A 22,354-nucleotide genomic window follows, 5' to 3' on the forward strand; every position below is an offset into this window, starting at 1 on the left:
ACTACCGACGGATCTCAACTCGCTCATCGTCTTTACCATTCGGATTGATGGGCGACTACAGGAACGAAGGAAGGAGAGCAGATTTCATGCCCAAGGATTCCACCTCGCCTCCGAGGCATGCCGGAAGTCCCAGGCGGCTCTGTTGCCGAGAGAATCCGAGGCTACCCAAGCTCCCCTGAGAGTCTATGAAGTCTGACGATTCACCTCTTCCCAAGCCAATGCAACTCGGCAGAGCTTGGCTGTCTCCAGCCGAATGGTTATACAGGCTTCACAGTTGCCTGTATTGCAGGACTACTACATTTTGTCTCCACCTGTCCACTAAAAGACCAGGTTCACCGGTAGGAGCGAGTACTCCGGTGGGCCATATGGAGAACCTCTCCCCTTACTCACACCCCTTTTCATGTAATTTTGCTGTGGGGGAACCAATCGAAATATCTTTGGGTACTCATCGACTCTGGGATCAATGAGAGCTTTATGGACGCTACCCTGGTGTCAAAGCTGGGCAACCCCACTCGGCTCCTCTCCATTCCCATGGACGTTAGAGCAGTGGACGGGCGCTCTATAGGCCGGGTCACCCACAATACCAGCCCCATCAACCTTTGTGTGTTAGAGAAACACAGACGATCCAATTCCCGCTCATTAAGTCTCCTCAGGTTCCCATGGTATGGGTATTCTCTTGGCTCCAGCGACACAATCCCATCATAGACTGGACTGCTGGTGCCATCATGGGATGGAGCCCGGGAAGCAGCCTGCCCCGGGACGTCTTCCTGGGGGCTCGGAAGTTGCTCAGGACCTCTCTGCTATTCCAGCGGAACACCAGGACCTCCGGGAGGTGTTCAGTAAGGCCTGGGCCACTTCGCTTCCGCCGCACCGACCCTATGACTACGGGATTGACCTTCTCCCAGGTACCACTCCGCCACGGGGACGACTGTACTCTCTGTCAGGTCCGGAGACCAAGGCTATGTAGACCAATATTGAGGACTCCCTAGTTGCAGGGTTCATCTGTCCTTCTACCTACCCAGCCAGAGCAGGCTTCTGCTTCTACTCATCTCCGTCGGCCTTTCGAGCCACTCCAGGGGGACACCGTTTTCTCCAAGCTGGACCTACGGGACGCCTACCACCTGGTGTGGATATGGGAAGGAGACGAGGGGAAGACTGACTTCAACACGGCCAGCAGTCACTAAGTATCTGGTCATTCCATTTGGCGTAACCAACGCCTCAGCTGTGTTCCAGGCTCTGGTTAATGATGTTCTCTGTGACATGTTGAACCGGTTCATCTTCGTCTACCTCGACGACATCCTCGTCTTCTCCCGTACCGCCCAAGAACACGTGCTTCACATCCGACAGGTTTTTCAATGCCTTCTGTAGAACCAGCTTTTTGTGACAGCAGAGAAGTGTGAATTTCATCGCTCCACCATCCCGGCACTCCAGTTCGTGGTGGAGGCCGATGCTTCGGATGTCAGAGTGGGGACTGTCCTGTCGCAGCGTTCTGCCCTGGACCTCAAGTCACATCCCTGTGCCTTCTTCTCCCATTGCCTCAACACCTGAGCGGTGAAGATGGCATTGGAGGAGTGGATGCACTGGCTGGAGGGGGCAGAACATTGTTCATTATGTGGACCAACCACAAGGACCTGGAATATCTCTGCCCCGCCAAGCATCCAGCAAGCTAGATGGGCCCTGCTTTTCACCCGGTTCAACTTCTCCCTCTCATACCAACCTGGATCCAAGAATGTCAAGCTGGATGCACTGTCACGCCGCTATAACCCCACGGCTACCACCCCGGAGCACGAGACCATCCTTTCCAACTCGTGCCTGGTGACGGCATTCAGCTGGAGAATAGGGAAGCAGGTTCGTGAGGCGCAGCATTCCCAGCCGAACCCCGGGGGGGCCCAGATAACTGGATGTTTGTTCCTGACGCGGACCAGTCCTCAGTCCTGAGTGGGCCCACTCCTTCAGGCTTGCCTGCCACCCGGTCTCCAGTCAGACTTTGGTGGCCTGCCATGGTCCCTAGTGTGTCCGTGTTTGTCGCCACCTGCATGATCTGTGCGCAGAACAAGACTCCTTGGCAGGCTCCGGCTGGTCTCTTTCAACCTCTGCCTGTCCCTCACCCTCCCTGGTCTCACATATCCCTAATATCCCTTATCGATGTCACTTGTTAAATCCACTTCAATCAGTGAAGGGGAGGAGACATGTTAAATAAGGATTTTTGATCCATGAGACAACATAAATTGTGTATGTGTACCATTCAAAGGGTGAATGGGCTAGACAAAAAATGTAAGTGCCTTTGAACAGGGTATATGTGCTAGGGATAATGGTTTGTGCCAAGAACTGCAATGCTGCTGGGTTATTCACACTCATCAATTTCCCGTGTGTATCAAGACTGGTCCACCACCCAAAGGACAGTCAACTTGACACAACTGTGGGAAGCATTGGAGTCAACATGGGTTAGCATCCTTACGGAAGGCTTTCAATACCTTGTAGAGTCCATGCGCCGGCAAATTGAGGCTGTTCTGAGAGCAAAATGGGGGGCTGCCTTGCAACTCAATAATGAGCTCCTAATGGTTGGTGTTCCTAATATAGTGTTCCTAATGTTTGGTGTTCCTAATATAGTGTTCCTAATGTTTGGTTTACTCAGTGTATTTTACTTGTGATAAGACCACACGGAGGGCTAGAGATGATTACAGACACCTGTGATAATCTAAAGTACCCAAAGGGCCACTAGTTGTCTTGTTATAGATTACAAATTTCCGGTAGTTTGCTGGTAAACTTGAAATATTTCTAGTAATATACCCTTTCTCACACACACACACACACACACACACACACACACACACACACATACACACACACACACCTCTCCCTCATACACACTCTTGTTTCTCTCTCTTTCTGTATATTGATTGATGGCTATCATTCACTTTTATTTTTAGGGGTCAGTGTCCAGACTCGTGTTCAGGCTAACTTTTCCCCTGGGCGCACTTTACATTTTCAGTTTTAAAAAAACAACTAATCGTTATTCACAGTGCTACTGAGATGGTATGCTTCAAGAAATACGTTTCATCCAACGTGTCCAAGCATGATCAAGATATTTTGATGTGCTACCTACACCAGTGATTGTCATGAATTTGGGTTGATAATGAGGCTATGTGCTACATTTTACTCTCAAAATATTTATTTTGTTCAGTAGAGATTCATTTGCATACATATTTTTGTGTACAAATATCACATTGGCTAAAAATGTGTCTTTACGGCGATTGCATTTTGAAATGTTGTGCATTCTTCTCTCCCTCTCCTTCTCTCCCTCTCGGAGGGTTCAGTGAGAAACAGGCACCAGGCAGGGCAGACACTTTCATGCGGAAATCAGGATATTAATGCTACTGTTTGACCGGACTAAAAGATCGCACTCTGGAGCCCTTCTTGTTCTTTGTACAGAGAATAATAAATGCATGTTTTGAAAAAGGATTGGGACTCTTGTCTTCTGTGATTGACTCAAGGCATCTTTTCATCAAAGTAATTGATCGGTTACTGTAAATAGACTACAGTCGCAGCAGTGGTAACGTACAATAGATGGCAGTAACTGTGTTAGTACCATACAAGAGATAACAGTAACTGTTTGTACCATATAATATATTACAGTAACTGTATTAGTATGTACAATAGAGTACAGTAACAGTGTTAGTACCATACAATAGATTACATTGGGGGTATTTGGCATTAAAAAGACTTAAGGTATTATTAGTTGTACCGTAAATTAATAACAGTAACAGTATTGGATACTGTAAAATACTGTATGGTAATATACTGCATATTTTTGTACGATAACGTACAGGTATCTGGCTGCCAATAAGTTGTAAAAACAACAGTTGAACAGTTTATGTGCAAGGAATGACGACAGGTGTCAGTTTTGCATTTAGTCTCATCCTAAATTGGACGCAACTAAACTAAAGCAAATGCCCCTGACATGATTTCCATTTTGTAATATACTCAGTAACATAGATAAGTAATCTGTCATTACAGCGTCCTCCCTAGCCACGTTGAACACCATATTACATTGACACTGCCTTCTAAAAGGCAGGAGAATGAGCACAGCAGCAACGGATAGTTTGTTGATGTATGAATGTTTCTGAAAGGTGGGGAGAAAACGCATCAGACTTGGTGTGAAAATACATTTACTATAGTGGTAATCATTATCTTAAATCAATTCCACAATCCCCCCCCTCCCCTCAAAAATAGCCTACATCTCAAGATTAAACCACGTCTCACACCATCGATTGTGTAGATTTGTTGAAATGAGTCGACCTTAAATGAATGCGGGAAGAAAGCACCTAATATGATCTAAGAGATGTGGTGATTATCCTTTCCAGTCATTTAGGGTAGCTGGATATACACAGCACACACAATGACCTAGGATGTGGACTTATCTCAATATAAAACCATAATTGAGGTCTGAACATTTTAGACAAACTTTGATTTAAATGTCCCTTTACACAGTATTTTTTAGTTTTATTTGGCCAGCATAATGACCTATCTTATCATATATCTGCATGTAAAAGTATTCACTTATTATATCTATGGTCCGCTACATAGTAATATTATATTATAGTAAATTGTAAATTAATCTGAAATAGCAAAGTGTTTGCACACGTAAGCTCTAAATATGCATTCAAATTCATAAAATAATCACACAAAAAAATGTTTTTAAGTACATTGAAATGAAATAACATTTATTAAACTGAACTGAATTGATTTGAATTGTACCTCCGCCTCCTCGGGACAAGCCGGACCAAAGACCGCCGACACGTTTTCTTTCCACACCTGCTGAATGAAGGCTCTTATGGAAACCTTGGCGTCGCACTCCGAGTCCACGTAAACAAAATCCAGGCTGTAGTTCCCCAGAAATGATGGGTTGCTATTGACCTTTTCCACGGCAATCTGTATTGCGGAGCCTAACCGGCGGGCACTGAAGGGATAGGACACGTTCCAGGGAGCCTGGAAGCCAATCAGTAGCCGGTAAGAGTTGGTCCCATTCATGCCATTGCAGAGAACTGGGGTAGTAGCTATGAGCAGCAGCAGCAGAGACAAATACAGGGAGCTATGGCTCAGGCTGCAGAGAGGTAAAGGCAAAAGGTTGTGCATTCTCCCTGTCATCCTCCTAGTCCTTCTAGGACAAGCAGAGTATGCTCTCTTGTATGGTGAGAGGTTTAAATACCCCTGACGCTCCTCTGACATTGCTCCTCTACCTTCACAGGGGGAATAATGAATCCCTCTCAGAGTACCTGTGAAGAGGGAGTGGTTAGCACTCAATGTACACACTTTGACCTGTTGTTTATATCCCAATGAGCAGCCAAAAAAATGTAACTTTTTATTTCATATAAATGAAACATCTCAGTGTGCAAAATGCTTCTAGCCATAATTGTTTTCTCCCCCCATTTCCTTTCCTTCCTGACCTTTCAATGAATGATGGAAAACTTACACACAAAACAACACACAAAACAACATTGCAGTCATGTCAGGTTGTACTACAATAAGTATCCCTATAATAACTGGTAGTTAACATAGGCATGTATCGTGTAAACCTGTATAGGGTGAAATTACAGTACGTCCACATTGCTAAATACATAGTAACTCTTACAACTGTATGCAGCATGCATAATGTACATGTAGTTATAGACATCAATAAGCCGTTAATACGCCGTTTAGAGCCTATGTTGTGCATTATAACGCATTATGGAAAGCAGACAAGGGTTTAGAAATGCTTTTACTATGCATTATGGGGAGGGTATTCATAGGAATTGTTGTTACCAAACTTTTTAAATAACAAACTGCTTTCCCATTCACATTGATTGCCTATACTCACACTCTGAGACGCTTTATGAATACAGGCCCTGGTAATATACACTGAACAGAAATATAAACGCAACATGCAACAATTTAAAAGATTTTACTGAGTTACAAAGAGTTGTCCTACTGTATGGGGACAGCCAAAGAACCCTTTTATGTTCTAGATAGCACCTTTTTGAAGAGTGTAAGCCCTAATCTATGGATTTCACATGACTGGGAATACAGATATGCATCTGTTGGTCACCGATACTGTACCTTAAAAAAAGGTAGGGGCGTGGATCAGAAAACCAGTCAGTACTTGGTGTGACCTCCATTTGCCTCATGCAGCGCAACACATCTCCTTTGCATAGAGTTGATCAGGCTGTTAATTGTGGCCTGTGGAATGTTGTCCCACTCCTCTTCAATGGCTGTACGAAGTTGCTGGATATTGGCAGGAACTGAAACACGCTGTCGTAGACGTTGATCAATAGCATCCCAAACACACTCAATGGGGGACATGTCTGGTGAGTGTGCAGGCCATGGAAGAACTGGGACATTTTCAGCTTCCAGGAATTGTGTACAGATCCTTGCAACATGGGGCCATCCAATATCATGCTGAAAATGAGGTGATGGCGGCGGATGAAGGGCACAACAATGGGCCTCGGGATCTTGCCACAGTATCTCTGTGAATTCAAATTGCCATCGATAAAATCCAATTGTGTTTGTTTTCCATAGCTTACGCAAATTAGCTTCTCTGACTTCGGTTGGTCTCAGAAGAAGCTGGATGTGGAGGTCCTGGGCTTGCACGGTTACACATGGTCTGCAGTTGTGAGGCCTGTTGGATGTACTGCCAAATTCTCTAAAACGACTTTGGAGGCGGCTTATGGTAGAGAAATTAACATACCATTATCTGGCAGCAGCTCTGGTGGATATTCCTCCAGTCAGCATACCAATTGCACGCTCCCTCAAAACTTGAAACAGTTTTAGTAGATACACATACATAGATACACATATTTACACACTTATACTGTATATACAGTAGGGTTTTTCTTTATTTTTACTATTTTCATGTGCCATAATAACAAACTTTTATGCCATCTGTAAATATGAATAAAGTTGTTAATTTATGAGTCTAGTTGGTTTAGCCAAAGGAAAAGACAGGAACCGTGCTGCTAGCCATGATTGACTGAGATAATGAGTGGGCTGGACATGCTGAGAGATGAGTTACAGATTGGTCTGCGGTGTAGCATCTAGTGTCTATAAAATGAGCTGCTCGTTATTCATACATAATCCTTTCTACGGCAGTTTCTTTTTTTAAAGATATAACGTTAATCATGGAGAACAGCAAATATGTTCCTACTGCTCTCAATAACATTGCTGCCGTGAATTTATCAGGCGCTATCGACAAATTTCAGTGGGAAAAAGTTGTGATGAACTACTTTCTGGAGGACGATCATGCCATGCTGACTCTTTCTGACTCTGAAAAATGAATCAGACGATGAGGAAATCCCTGATTTAGTTAAAAATATGTTCATTGAAGAAGACATTGTAGAGTCTTCTGAGGACAGTGATGGGGATGAAACGGTGATCAGCGTGTATGAAATGTGTGTAACGTTAGTGATGTTTTCTCAGAATGCCATTTCGCATGGCTAGTTATAACTTTAACTAGCTATGACAATCAGTTTGTATTGCTAGTACTCTATGGTTAATCCTTCCGGTGTGAAAAACAGTCTTCTCCCGGGAGGAGGCTGCCAATGGTACCTGCCAATATCCTTTTGTCAGGTCGAGGGTACTGATGTAGCAGGCCTTTCCCAATCGGTCAATGATCTCGTCCATCCTCGGCATTGGGTAGGCGTCGAACAAGCTGATGTCGTTCACACCCCAGTAATCATTACAGAAGCGCAGGTTACCGTCCGGTTTGGGCCCCAACATGATAGGCCTGCACCATGTGCTGTGGGACTCTTCGACGACCCCCATCCTCAGCATAGCCTCCACTTCCTGCTTCACAGCCTTCCTTCGGGCCTCGGGAATCAGATATGGCCACTTTCGTACCATTTCACGTGCCAGATGCGGACGTTGTGTTCAATGAGGTTCGTGCAGCCTAGCTTCTCGGAGAACAACGCCGTGTTCCGATCGACAAGCTCCCTGAGCTTCTGGGCTGGGTTCGAGTTCAAGAGGGGAAAAACTTGTGGAGAACTGGGGTACTTCACGGATCAAGAACATTTGGTGGGGTAGTAGCTGGTCCCAGTTCTTCCCGTCCTGCTCGATGACCTTCTGCAGCATTTGTTTGAGTATTTTATTTAACCGCTCGAGGAGCCCATCTCTCTGCGGGGGACAGCACACAAATCTTTCATTAGACGGGACATAAACTCCGTACCTTGGTCTTTCAGGATCTAGTTCGGGATTCCCACCTAGCTAAAGAGGTGGAGCAGCTCCTGGGATTCCATTGGATACTGCCGCCCGTAGTGGAATGGCCTTGGGATACTGGGTGGCATAATCTACTAATACCACAATGTACCGGTGTCCTAATGCTGTTTTTACCAGGGGTCCTACTATGTCCATAGGGATGCGTTTAAAGGGCACCCCAATGATCGGTAGGGGGACCAGCGGGTTTTGGAAGTGTACTTTGGGGCAGTGATTTGACACTTCAGGCAGCTTTGAAAATTGTCTTCCACGGCCCTCCTCATCCCGGGCCAGTGGAACCGGGCAGCGATCCATTCCCAGGTCTTCTCCATCCCCAGGTGAGCACCCAACAGGTGGGTGTGGGCCAGCTGAAGAACGGTTCCCATGCACCATCAGGGCAGCAACAGTACCTGTCAAAGTTACCCCCGTTGGCGCGACACCTGATACAAAAAGTTATACTTGATTTGGAAATGGGGGTATTGCAAGTCACTCACCCCCGGAAGTAGCTGTCCATCCATCGCTATCACTCGGGCTGCGGCGGCTTTCAAGTTCGGATCTTCCCACTAGGCAGTCCCGAATTGTCCCCTCAGTTGGTCCCCAGCGGGTGTCTCGACTGGTCCCTCGAAATCAAGGAGGGGGAGGATGGGCTCCTCCCCTTGTGGTTCACCAGTGGGGTCGGAAGAACTTCTCGGGGCTCCCTCTCCGACTCCTACTCCGGACCCATAGATACGGGTTTGTCAACCGCTTGTTTCCGGGCCGTGCAGGCGACAGGTCGTCCAACAAGAAATAACGTACTTCACTGCATAGCCCACCTTGCCTCCGGGGCTTGCTCATGGCATTGACTCCTCATGAGCTGGGAAATCCCAGGCAAGGTGCCCCCGGGCACCATACTGAAAACACCTCCTTTAGTCTTCATTTACCATTTACCTGGGAATGTTGGTGGCGGGTCGGCTCTCCCCCAGCCGTCTCTCCACAGGTCTGCGGCCCTTTGGCCCTGCCGACTGTCGGTTTGGGGTATACAGCGGTGGGGCTGTCCTTCTGTCCACTCGGACGGGTCCATGACTCCACCGGGCTCCCACTCAGCAGGACCTCAGTGTTCTGATGTGTCTCCACAAAATCCCAGGAGGTCCTCCAAGGTCTGCGACGCACATAAGACTCACTGTCCTCTTCATGTCATGGGGTTGCGCCTTTAAGAAGTGATCCAGGACCACTTTGTCTAGGATAGAGAGGGTGGATACGATGGTTAGGAGCCATACCCTGGTGACGTGCAGTAGGTCGCTCATCTGAACTCGGGAGGGTGAGTCGGCCACGAACCTTTGGTTGTGGAACAGTTGGGCCCGATGGGCCAGGCTGTACCCTTGGCGGCTGAGTATCTCCTGTATGTGTCCGTCGTAGTTAGCCGCCTGTTTGTCGTCAGGTTTGCAATACACCTTTTGGGCGTTCCCAGAGAGGAACGGGGCCAGCAGACTTGCCCACTTCGGCCTTGGCCATTCATCCCGTAGTGCTGTCTGTTCAAACATGCAGAGGTATGTTTCGATGTTATCGTCTTCCGTTTGCTTGATTAAAAAAATGGTTTGGATGTGATTCAGTAGGCGCTCGTTGTAGAAAAGAATAGGTCTCCGCAGGAGACTTCTAGGCTCCGGGTCTTGCTGTATCCTGTGGGGAACAAAACTGAACTCCCTCCATTATCCCTGGGACTGAGCACAACGATACGGGAGTAACCTCTCTTCCCACTGTCCCCTCCCCCATGTGCCATCGCCTCATGATGTAGACTCCGTCTGTCACCAGGCAACGGCGAGTCTCCACCTGGTGGCTGACCTGCTTTACGCCACAATATAAAGTATGCTAATGTACTGGTGTGAAGACATTTGGGCAGTGGTGTAAAGTACTTTAGCAAAAATACTTTAAAATACTACTTAAGTATTTTTGGGGGGTATCTGTACATTACTTTACTATTTATGTTTTTGGCTTTTGACTTTTACTACTTTTTACATTTTCCCTGACATCCAAAAGTACTCGTTACATTTTGACAGGAAAAATGTCCAATTCACACTAACGCGAACAACCCTGGTCATCCCATCTCACTAAACACAAATGCTTTGTAAATTATGTCTGAGTGTTGGAGTGTGCCCCTGGCTATCCGTCAATATTAAAACATCTAGTTTAATATAACCTTTAAATTAACTATACATTTACTCAAGTATGACAATGTAGTACTTTCTCCACCACTGGATGTGGCTGGGGGTTATAGCATTTCTTTCACATGAACCATCAATTTAGACAAGTGTGTCTGGGTAAGCGTCATCTAATATTTATAAAATATTTTTATCTGGACACTTTCTGTTTACCTGAAATGTTTACCTATTGTAGGCTACTACCACTTTTAGTCTTTACTACACTACTTATTGTTTAGACCTCACATGTGAATCCTTAAAGAGATGGGTGGGGCTGGTTTAAGAGGGTGTGAACAATGCTGAATGTCTGTAGACAAAGGAGAGCTCTCCAGTAGGTACTGGAGGGGCCGTCCCACCTGGCCAACATCCGGTGAAATTGGAGAGCACGAAATTCAAACTAAAGAATTATAAATATTTAACTTTCATAAAATCACAAGTGCAATACATCAAAATAAAGCTTAACTTCTTGTAAATCCAGTGTCAGATTTCAAAAAGGCTTTACGGCTAAAGCACACCATGTGATTATCTGAGGACAGTGCCCTGCATACAAAAGCATGAAAAACATACTTCAACAAGGCAGGTGCGCCACGAAAGTCAGAAATAGCGATATAAAAAATGCCTTACCTTTGATCTTCTTCTGGTGGCATTCCAAAAGGTCCCAGGTACATCACAAATGGTCCTTTTGTTCGATAATGTTTAGCTGGCGTGCTTAAGTCAATAATCCACCTAGTTTACCTTCATCAAAATGCATACAAAATGAATCCAAACAAGTAAAACAACGTTTATAATCAAACCTTAGGTACCCTAGTATGTAAATAAACAATCAAATTTAAGACGGAGAATCGTTATTGTCTTTACCGAAGAAAAATACCAAAGAACGCACTCTCTTCCACGCGGTGGGAAACACTACAGCCAAAATGGGAGCCACCTACTTTTTCTGGCTCATTTTTCCAAAAACCAGCATAACTCTTTCTAAAGACTGTTGACATCTAGTGGAAGTTCTAGGAACTGCAATCTGGGAGAATTTAGCCTTATAATAAATGTGACATCCATTGAAAACAGTGGTAGGCTGAATTTTTTGGGGGGGGTTGGTTTGTCCTCAGGGTTTTGCCTGCCATATCAGTTCTGTTAAACTGTTAAAATGTCTGTGAGTATAACTTCTCTAAGGTAGGGAGCAGCATTTGGAATTTGGATGAAAAGAGTGCCCAAATTAAACTGCCTTCTATTCAGGTCCAGAAGATAGGATATGCATATAATTAGTAGATTTGGATAAAACACTCTAAAGTTTCCAAAACTGTTAAAATAATGTCTGTGAGTATAACTGATTTGGCAGGCAAAAACTGGAGAAAAATCCATTCAGGAAGTTGGATTTTTTTTTTCAATGCCATTACAGTATCCATCGACTTAGGACTCAAATTGCAGTTCCTGTGCCTTCCACTAGATGTCAACAGTTTTTAGAAATTGTTTCAGGCTTGTATTCTGAAAAATGAGGGAGTAAGAGCAGTCTGAATGAGTGGACCCTGCCATCACAGAGCTTTTTCATGCGCGCGACCGAGAGAGTGCCTTTCTTGTTTACCTTTTATATTGACAACATTATTGTCCGGTTGAAATATTATCGATTATTTAGGCTAAAAACAACCTGAGGATTGAATATAAACATCGTTTGACCTGTTTCTTTGAACTTTACGGATACGATTTGGATTTTTTGTCTGCCTGTTGTAACTGCATTTGAGCCTGTGGATTACTGAAGAAAACATGTGAACAAAATTGAGATTTTTGGATATAAAGAGAGACTTTATCGAACAAAAGGAACATTTATTGAATAAATGAATGTCTTCTGAGTGCAATCATATGAAGATCATCAAAGGTAAGTGATTTATTTTATCTCTATTTCTGCCTTGTGTAACTCTTCTACTTGGCTGGTTGCTGTTTGTAATGATTTGTCTGCTGGGCTATGTTCTCAAATAATTGTAAGGTATGCTTTCGTCGTGAAGCATTTTTTAAATCTGACACCGTAGTTGGATTCACAAGAAGTTCATCTTTAATACATTTTTATAATGAGTATTTCTGTATTTGAATTTGGCGCTCTGCAATCTCACTGGATGTTGGCCAGGGTAGGGGGTAGTATTTTCACGTCTGGATGAAAAGCGTGTCCAAAGTAAACTGTCTGTTACTCAGGCCCAGAAGCTAAGATATGCATATAATTGATAGATTTTGATAGAAAACACTCAAAAGTTTCTTAAACTCTCTAGGGTATGTGGGACGTTAGCTTGCTACATGAGAATGATTTGAGCCGGTCAGTCACATATGCTGAGCACTTGATGGCTGCTTTTCCTTCACTCTGTGGTCCAACTCATCCCAAGCCATCTCAATTGGGTTGAGATTGGGTGATTGTGGAAGCTATATGTATAAATCTATCAATTATATACATATCTTAGCTTCTGGGCCTGAGTAACAGACAGTTTACTTTGGGCACGCTTTTCATCCAGATGTGAAAATACTGCCCCCTACCCAAGAGAGGTTAAAAGTGAGTTTACAAGTTTATCAACTTTCAAAGCAGAATTACTTTCCCACTGTTCATCAAAAATGCATTGTATGGTAAACCATTTTATAGCTCTGAGTCTCTACTTTTATCCAATGTAAAAAAAAAACAGTTTCAAATTTTGCTACATGAGAATGATTTGAGCCGGTCAGTCACATATGCTGAGCACTTGTTGGCTGCTTTTCCTTCACTCTGTGGTCCAACTCATCCCAAACCATCTCAATTGGGTTGAGATTGGGTGATTCTGGAGGCTAGGTCATCTGATGCAGCACTCCATCACTCTCTTTCTTGGTCAAATTGCCCTTACACAGCCTGGAGGTATGTTTTGGGTCATTGTCCTTTTGAAAAACAAATGATAGTCCCGCATATCGCTGCAGAATAGTGTGGTATCCTTGCTGGTTAAGTGTGCCTTGAATTCTAAATAAATTACAGACAGTGTCACCAGCAAAGCACCCCACCACATCACATCTCCGCCTCCATGCTTCACGGTGGGAACCACACATGATGAGATCAATCCATTTACCTACTCTGCGTCTCACAAAGACACAGTGGTTGGATCCAAAAATCTCAAATTTGGACTCATCAGACCGAAGGACAGATTTCCACCGGTCTAATGTCCATTGCTCGTGTTTCTTGGCTCAAGCAAGTCTCTTCTTATTATTGGTGTCCCTTAGTAGTGGTTTCTTTGCAGCAATTTGAACATGAAGGCTTGATTCACGCAGTCTCCTCTGAACAGTTGATGTTGATATGTGTCTGTTACTTGAACTCTGTGAAGCATTTATTTGGGCTGCAAACCGAGGTGCAGTTAAATCTAATGAACTTATCCTCTGCAACAGAGGTAACTCTGGGTCTTCCCTTTCAGTGGTGGTCCTCATGAGATCCAGTTACATTATAGTGCTTGATGGTTTTTGTGACTGCACTCAAAGAAACATTTAAGGTTCTTGAAATGTTCTGCACTGACTGTCTTAAAGTAGTGATGGACTGTCATTTCTCTTTGCTTATTTGAGCCGTTCTTGCCATAATATGGACTTGGTCTTGTACCAAATAGGGCTATCTTCTGTATACCACCCCTACCTTGTCACAACACAACTGATGGGTCTAACTGATGGGTTATTACTTTCTAACCCAACCACCCCTCCCCTAATTCAGAGTAAACTAGTGAACAACAATACTTTGGCCTCTACTTCCAGCTTATACATACTATATACATTTTATGGACACAGTCTATTTTACAATAGTTATATTTTTACTTCTCTGCTTCCTCTACCCTCAACCTCTCCCATCCATTTATGGTGTGCATCTGGGTTTGATTTCTATTTGCCATAGCTTTCAAACTGTGCTCTTTCACAAAAGTTCTTAACCTATATACGTTTTGAAGACACAGTATGTTTACATTAGTTATCTTGTTGTTATTAGTCCCAACCTTGAGCTCCATTCAACCCCTCCCATCTATCTCTTAACCCATCTATATTGGATTTCTAAATGCCATATAATAACAGCAAAGGACCTTGTGAAGATGCTGGAGGAAACAGGTACAAAAGTATCTATATCCACAGTAAAACAAGTCCTATATCAACATAACCTGAAAGGCCACTCAGCTAGTGTAACAGTACTCTTCTTGCGTTGTGTACAATCAGTCATCGACACGGAACTCCAACATGTAGCACCAGTCATGTAGATTTATTCTGATAGGAACGGCACCAAATTGCACGTCATGCAATGCACATTTCACCATCCAACTCTGCACTCACGCACGCTGGTTTGGTGCTTGTTCACTGGGCGAGTTACCAAAATAATACAATTACAATATATAATATAATATCTTTAACATTGTACCTAATAGGAACGGCACAAAATTGCACGTCATGCAAAGCACATCTCACCATCCAACTCTGCACTCACGCACTGTAAAAAATATATGAACCCCCCCCCACCCCACCAGACACAGTAAGTTGCTAGCTAGTACTGGCGGGAATTCTTTACAACAAAATGCACAACAAATATTCTCCAAAAACCGCTGCATCTTATGTGTGATGTTCGAATAACATTTACAAACAATTTGATATAAATTGTACATTTAAATCATCACTTGAGAGTATAAAAATCACTTTTGATGTACAGTGCTTTGCAACCAACAACTTACCGCTGGTTTGGTGCTTGTTCACTGGGACGATTCTAACTGGAACATCCCCCCTCGTAAGCAAGCTACGCAAACCAGCCAATAAGATGCCATGTTGAGTAGGTGAAGGCAAGACAAACTCAAACCAAAAACCCATTGGCTTAACAATAAAGTGGCAAGGGGAATCACCAATATAACCCTGTTACACTAGGATGAAGCCACTGCTCCAAAACCGCCATAAAAAAGACAGACTGCGGTTTGCAACTGCACATGGGGACAGACAAAGATCGTACTTTTTGGAGAAATGTCCTCTGGTCTGATGAAACAAAAATAGAACTGACAATCTATATGTTTGGAGTAAAAAGTGGGAGGCTTGCAAGCCAAAAAACACCCTCCCAACCGTGAAGCACAGGGGTGGCAGCACCCATATCTGTACAGCACTTTGAGATATCAGCTGATGTAAGAAGGGCTATATAAATACATTTGATTTGATTTGAGGGGCTGGTGCACTTCACAAAATAGATGACATCATGAGGGAAGAAAATTATGTGGATATATTGAAGCAACATCTCAAGACATCAGTCAGGAAGTTAAAGCTTGGTTGCAAATGGGCCTTCCAAATGGACATTGACCCCAAGCATACTTTCAAAGTTGTGGCTAAATGGCTTAATGACAACGGTAAAGGTATTGGAGTGGCCATCACAAAGCCCTGACCTCAATCCCACAGAACATTTGTTGGCAGAACTGAAAAAGCGTGTGCGAGCAAGGAGGCCAACAAACTTGACCCAGTTACACAAGCTTTGTCAGGAGGAATGGGACAAAATTCACCGAACTTATTGTAGGAAGGTTGTGGAAGGCTACCCGATACGTTTGACCCAAATTCAACTTTTTAAAGGCAATGCTACCAAATACTAATTTAAACTTCTGACCCACCGGGAATGTGATGAAAGAAATAAAAGCTGAAATAAATCACTCTCTCTACTATTATTCTGGCATTTCACATTCTTAAAATAAAGTGGTTATCCTAACTGACCTAAAACAGGGAATTTTTACTAGGATTTAATGTCAGGAATTGTGAAAATCTGAGTTTAAATGTATTTGGACAAGGTGTTTGTAAACTTCCGACTTCAACTGTACATACAATTCTATTAGTTGCAAGAATTTAGTATAATAATTCAATTTGAAAAATGTGAAGTTTAGAATCTGCCGTGGTTTTGCGCATCAGTTCATAAACCATGTGCCATGTAATCGGTACGTCAAAAAAATCTCTTCCCAGCTATTTTGCAATCTTTGTGGCACGTCTGTCAATTTTTTGGTCCTTAGATTAAACTGGTATACTTTTATATTAATCACAATTTATGGTCTTCAATGCAGGTCCGACAGACAAGTTCCTTACTTTTTCCCCCTTCCGCTTTCCTCTTCCATTTTTGCGGTAATGCTGCAATTAGTTGGTTGTAATTTTGGGTTGAGCAGATATTTCCATAAGTTTTTGTTAGCTGCGGGTGTGACATAATTCCACCAGTCCTATTTCTGACATCATTTACGAAGATTATAGCCTTTTTAAACAAAAAAATAATGTTTTTTTAATCAATTAGTATATTTGAGTTTAACCACAATATTTATTGCATTATTTGTTCTGTCTTTTCTACTGGATTAAATTGAAATTGCAACCAACTTTCAATGGCTTGTTTTAAAAATTGTGATATTTGGGAGAGGTTTTCCTTTTCAAATAACTGAAAGTGAGAGGTTGTAATCTGAATAAAGGATAAAAGGACATTCTTGAACATAGGTTGAGACATTCTTACTAATATTCTAGAGAACCAGTTCCAATTTAAGTATAACTTTTGAATGACTGAAGCCTTTAGTGAGAGGTCTAATGCTTTAATATTTAATATTCCTTATATAAATAGGTACATTTAATTTTGTCTGGATTGCCGTTCCAAATAAAATGGAATCTTTTTTTCTCATATAATTTTAAAAACTGTTCGCTAGCTGTAGGTAAGACCATATACAAATAGGTTAACTGGGATATGACTAAAGAGTTAATCATGGGTATTTTTCCACAAATAGACAGGTATTCGCCATTCCATGGTAGCAACTTTCTATTAAAATTTATTTGAGTGAGATCATTTATTTATTTTGGGATTATTTTACATGTGTCATGACCTGGCCATAGAGAGGCTTTTTATTCTCTATTTTGGTTAGGCCAGGGTGGGACTAGGGTGTGCGTTCTATGTTCTTTTTTTCTATGTTTTGTATTTCTGTATTTTTGGCCGGGTATGGTTCTCAATCAGGGACAGCTGTCTGTCGTTGTTTCTGATTGAGAACCATACTTAGGCAGCCTGTTTTCCCACTATGAGTTGTGGGTAGTTGTTTTCTGTGTTTCACCATACAGAACTGTTTCGATTTTCATTGTTTCACGTTGGTTATTTTGTATTCAGTGTTCAGTTATATTTCATTAAAGTGGACACTTACCACGCTGTGTTTTGGTCAGATCTTTTGTACTCCTCCTCAGTTGAAGAAGATCGTTACAACATGGTAATGCAAAAGTTGTATTTTTTTGTGATCCAATACATATAGTACACTTATCATAATTTAGTTGTAAAAATTATTAGTTGTAAAAATTATCTAGATCCTCTTTATTTTACTAGGCAAGTCAGTTAAGAACAAATTCTTATTTTCAATGACAGTCTAGGAACAGTGGGCTAACTGCCTGTTCAGGGACAGAACGACAGATTTGTACCTTGTCAGCTCGGGGATTTGAACTTGCAACCTTCTGGTTACTAGTCCAACGCTCTAACCACTAGGCTACCGAAATTAGGCATATGTCGCGGGTTGGAAGAAATGTCTTCTCGAACATGTGAACTTTAATATGCCTTATTTAATAACAAAAGTGTATGCCATCAGTAAATACTAATTAAAATGTTCAATTACGATCCTAGTTGGTTTAGCCACTTCCACCCCTCTGAGTCTGTGGAAGGATCCTTGACAGTTTAAAACTAGCCATTATTTACTGGATTTATGATTTTTAAAGAACATTGAAATGTTCCAAATGCTACGCCCAAATGCTAATAGCACTTATTTGTCGTTTTAAAACTCAAACTAATTAAAATTCATTAAAACACACATGCAGGGTACTCAATTCAAGCTACACTCGTTGTGAATCTAGCCAACAAGTCAGATTTTTAAAATGCTTTTCGGCGAAAGCATGAGAAGCTATTATCTGATAGCATGCAACACTCCGAAATACCTGAAGGGGACGTAAACGCAACGTTATTTATAAACGCAACGTTATTTTTTTAAATTAAAAAAGTTGCTTATAAACTTTGACAAAACACTTCAAACTACTTCTGTAATCCAACTTCAGGTATTAGTAAACATTAATAAACGATCAAATTGATCACGGAGCGATCTGTATTCAATAGCAACAAGTTTGGAAAACGTAGTCCACTTTCCCCTTCCCATTTCTTCCTGCTGTGTACCCGACGAAAGGCTGTGCCTATTACTCATATGACCAAGGATTCAGCTGCATAGAATTTTTTTTTTTTTTTATTATTATTTTTTTTTTATTTTACCTTTATTTTACTAGGCAAGTCAGTTAAGAACAAATTCTTATTTTCAATGACGGCCTAGGAACAGTGGGTTAACTGCCTGTTCAGGGGCAGAACGACAGATTTTGTACCTTGTCAGCTCAGGGATTTGAACTTGCAACCTTTTGGTTACAAGTCCAATGCTCTAACCACTAGGCTACACAAATCACAACACTGGCGACATCGTGTGGAAGCTGTAGGAACTGTAAGCCCATCGTTATCTATTATACCTTGCAATAGACAATACAGAGACTGGCGGATTGATTTTTTTCTTCGGCGATTTTGTGATCAGGTTTCCTTGCGATTTTGACCACCTATTGGTATTCGATACAACTCAAACTTTCATTAAAATTCACATGCAGGGTACTCAATTCAAGCCACACTCGTTGTGAATATAGCCAACATGTCAGATTTGTAAAATGCTTTTCGGCGAAAGCATGAGAAGCTATTATCTGATAGCATGCAGCCCCCAGAAACACACAAAGGGGACGTAAACAAAGAAATTAGCGTCGCGGGCGCTACCCAAAACGCAGAAATAAAATATAAAACATTCATTACCTTTGACGAGCTTCTTTGTTGGCACTCCTATATGTCCCATAAACATCACAATTGGGTCTTTTTTTCGATTAAATCGGTCCATATATACCCAAAATGTCCATTTATGAACACCGTGAAATCCATGGAAAAAGTCACGTTTCCCAATGTGACGTAATTTTTTAAAATTCATAAAGTTGCCTATAAACTTTGACAAAACACTTCAACCTACTTCTGTAAACCAAGTTTAGGTATTAGTAAACGTTAATAAACGATCAAAATGATCATGGAGCGATCCGTATTCAATAACTAGAAGCTTTCAAAAAGAAATCCATTTGGTCAACGACATGTTTCCTGGGTGCGCAGCTGAAGAAAGGACTTTGTATTCAGTGATCTAACCAAGAATAAAGGGACCTGGAAAACACAACACTGGCGACATCGTGTGGAAGCTGTAGGAATTGCACGCTCAGTCCCATCATTTATGGCAAGCCACAGACAATACAGAGACTGGCGGATGGATTTTTTCTTCTTCGATTTCGTGATCAGGTTTTCTTGGGATTTTCACCACGGAACTCGTTCTGTTATAGTCACAGACACCATTGAACCAGTTCTAGAAACTTCAGAGTGTTTTCTATGCACACATACTAATCATATGCATATACTATATTCCTGGCATGAGAAGCAGGACGTTGAAATGTTGCACGATTTTTAACAGAATGTTGAAAAAAGTAGCCCCATCTCTAAGATTAAACAGCCACCACTAACATTGAGTGGCTGCTGCCAACACACTGACTCAACTCCAGCCACTTTAATAATGGGAATTGATGGGAAATTATGCAAAATATATCACTAGCCACTTTAAACAATGCTACCTAATATAATGTTTACATACCCTACATTATTCATCTCATATGTATACGTATATACTGTACTCTATCATCTACCGCATCTTTATGTAATACATGTATCACTAGCCACTTTAACTATGCCACTCTGTTTACATACTCATCTCATATGTATATACTGTACTCGAGACCATCTACCGTATCTTGCCTATGCTGCTCTCTACCATCACTCATTCATATATCTTTATGTACATATTCTTTATCCCCTTACACTTGTGTGTATAAGACAGTAGTTTTGGAATTGTTAGTTAGATTACTTGTTGGTTATTACTGCATTGTCGGAACTAGAAGCACAAGCATTTCGCTACACTCGCATTAACATCTGCTAACCATGTGTATGTGACAAATAAAATTCGATTTGATTGATTTAAGTACAGATAGTAGTATAAATCCCCTCGCATGGTCCCCGCAGCCTGACAATTTTTTCATTGCTTCTGGAAGGAAACGCTGTAGAAATGCTCAACCGGTGTTGCGCATTCAGCCAACATAAACATTCAACCGGTTCTCCCCATTAAGCAACGAGTCGGAGTCAGAGGCCGAGCCTTCTCTGGTTTCTCCTCCACCCGTTACGGGGTCTGAGACGCCGAAGCGTCCCACCATTAGCTCTGACACATTGAAAACCCTAGTCATTGGCGACTTCATTACCCGCAGTATTAGACTTGAAAAGAATCATCCATTGATCATAAACTGTTTATCAGGGGGCAGGGCTACAGACGTTAAGGCTAATCTGAAGATGGTGCCGGCTAAGGCTAAAACTGGCCAGTGTAGAGAGTATAGGGATATTATTATCCTCGTCAGCACCAACGATGTTAGGCTCAAAACGTCACCAAGCGCAATATAGCTTCAGAGTGTAAATCAGCTAGAAGGATGAGTAATTGTCTCTGGCCCCCTCCCAGTTAGGGGGAGTGATGCGCTCTACAGCAGAGTCTCACAACTCAATTGCTGGTTGAAAACTTTTCTGCCCTTCCCAAAATATCTCTTTCTGGGACTCACCCACAAACAGGACCAAGCCTGGCCTGCTGAGGAGTGACGGACTCCATCCTACCTGGAATGGTGCTCTCATCGTATTTATGAACATAGACAGGGCTCTAACTCCCCTAGCTCCACAATGAGATAGGGTGTAGGCCAGGCAGCAGGGTGTAGGCCAGGCAGCAGGGTGTAGGCCAGCCTGCCAGCGTAGTGGAGTCTGCCACTAGCACAGACAGTGTGGTCAGCTCAGCTATCCTGTTGTGGTTCGTTTCCTTGTTCCTTGTCAATCATTGGCTCATTGGTGAAATTAGCATTGTGACAATGTCTTTAATTAAATCATTCAACCTTTATTAATGCAATTGCAGACAGAAGTTGACACCAGGAACATAGCACGCATGTTTCCGTGTAAGTTCTGCATCAAAGAAAAAGACCAAAACCATGCCTACTCAGCTATATAAACAAGAATTTTAGTGTTATCTAAAAGCTTAGCAGTAAATGTTCAAGTTGATTTATAGTGGAATGTCTGACTAATATCTTATCTCTTACACTCCCCTGTAGAGTTTTGTCTTCAGTCACACATTTCTCAGACAGTTTCTTCATAAGAGGCAGAGAGCCTAGAAAAGTACTGAGAAACAATATTAAACCTCATAATGTATATATATTGTTAATCTGTAGTCTAGGACCCTATAAATGTAAAGAGGGAGGGGTCTTATAACCCCTCCCCTTCTATTAATACAACATAAGCATAATCAGTTATTATAATACATCAACCATTTAGTACAGCCCCTATCATGACCCCTAGGTGAACCGCCTTCAATCCCCATTGAGACCATGTCTGTGCCTCAATCTAGGTTGGGCAAAACTAAACACGGCCGTGTTTGCCTTAGCAATCTCACTGGAATAAAGACCTCCTCCATTCCTGTCATTATTGAAAGAGATTGTGATATCTCAAAATAAGGCTACTTAATGTTAGATCCCTCACTTCCAAGGCAGTTATGGTCATAATCTTGATGTGATTGACCTGACTGAAACATGGCTTAAACCTGATAAATTTACCGTGTTAAATGAGGCCTCTCCTCCTGGTTACAATAGTGACTATCCCCTGCACATCCCGCAAAGGTGGAGGTGTTGCTAACATTTACGATAGCAAATTTCAATTTACATAAACGAAATGACTGCTTTTCGTCTTTTGAGCTTCAATCACTTTTTATAGCTACTGTTTACATGCCTCCTGGGCCGTATTCAGTTCCCTGAATACCTATTGAACCTTGTAGTCATGGCAGATAATATTCACATTT

General features: G+C 42.4%; 1 protein-coding gene across 1 annotated transcript in view; it reads right to left on the reverse strand.

Moving 5' to 3' along the window:
- gucy2g (guanylate cyclase 2g) overlaps positions 1-22,354 on the reverse strand; it is a 125,442-nt gene that overhangs the window by 76,835 nt on the left and 26,253 nt on the right. The window contains exons 2-6 of the mRNA XM_064993546.1: positions 9,480-9,653; positions 9,151-9,321; positions 8,026-8,145; positions 7,614-7,842; positions 4,759-5,057 (exon numbers count right to left, since the gene is read on the reverse strand). Coding sequence (XP_064849618.1) covers positions 4,759-5,057; positions 7,614-7,842; positions 8,026-8,145; positions 9,151-9,321; positions 9,480-9,653 — 993 coding nt within the window. The remainder of the gene's footprint in view (positions 1-4,758; positions 5,058-7,613; positions 7,843-8,025; positions 8,146-9,150; positions 9,322-9,479; positions 9,654-22,354) is intronic.

Source organism: Oncorhynchus masou, chromosome 18 (assembly GCF_036934945.1).
Source record: "Oncorhynchus masou masou isolate Uvic2021 chromosome 18, UVic_Omas_1.1, whole genome shotgun sequence".
Classification (NCBI taxonomy): domain Eukaryota; kingdom Metazoa; phylum Chordata; class Actinopteri; order Salmoniformes; family Salmonidae; genus Oncorhynchus; species Oncorhynchus masou.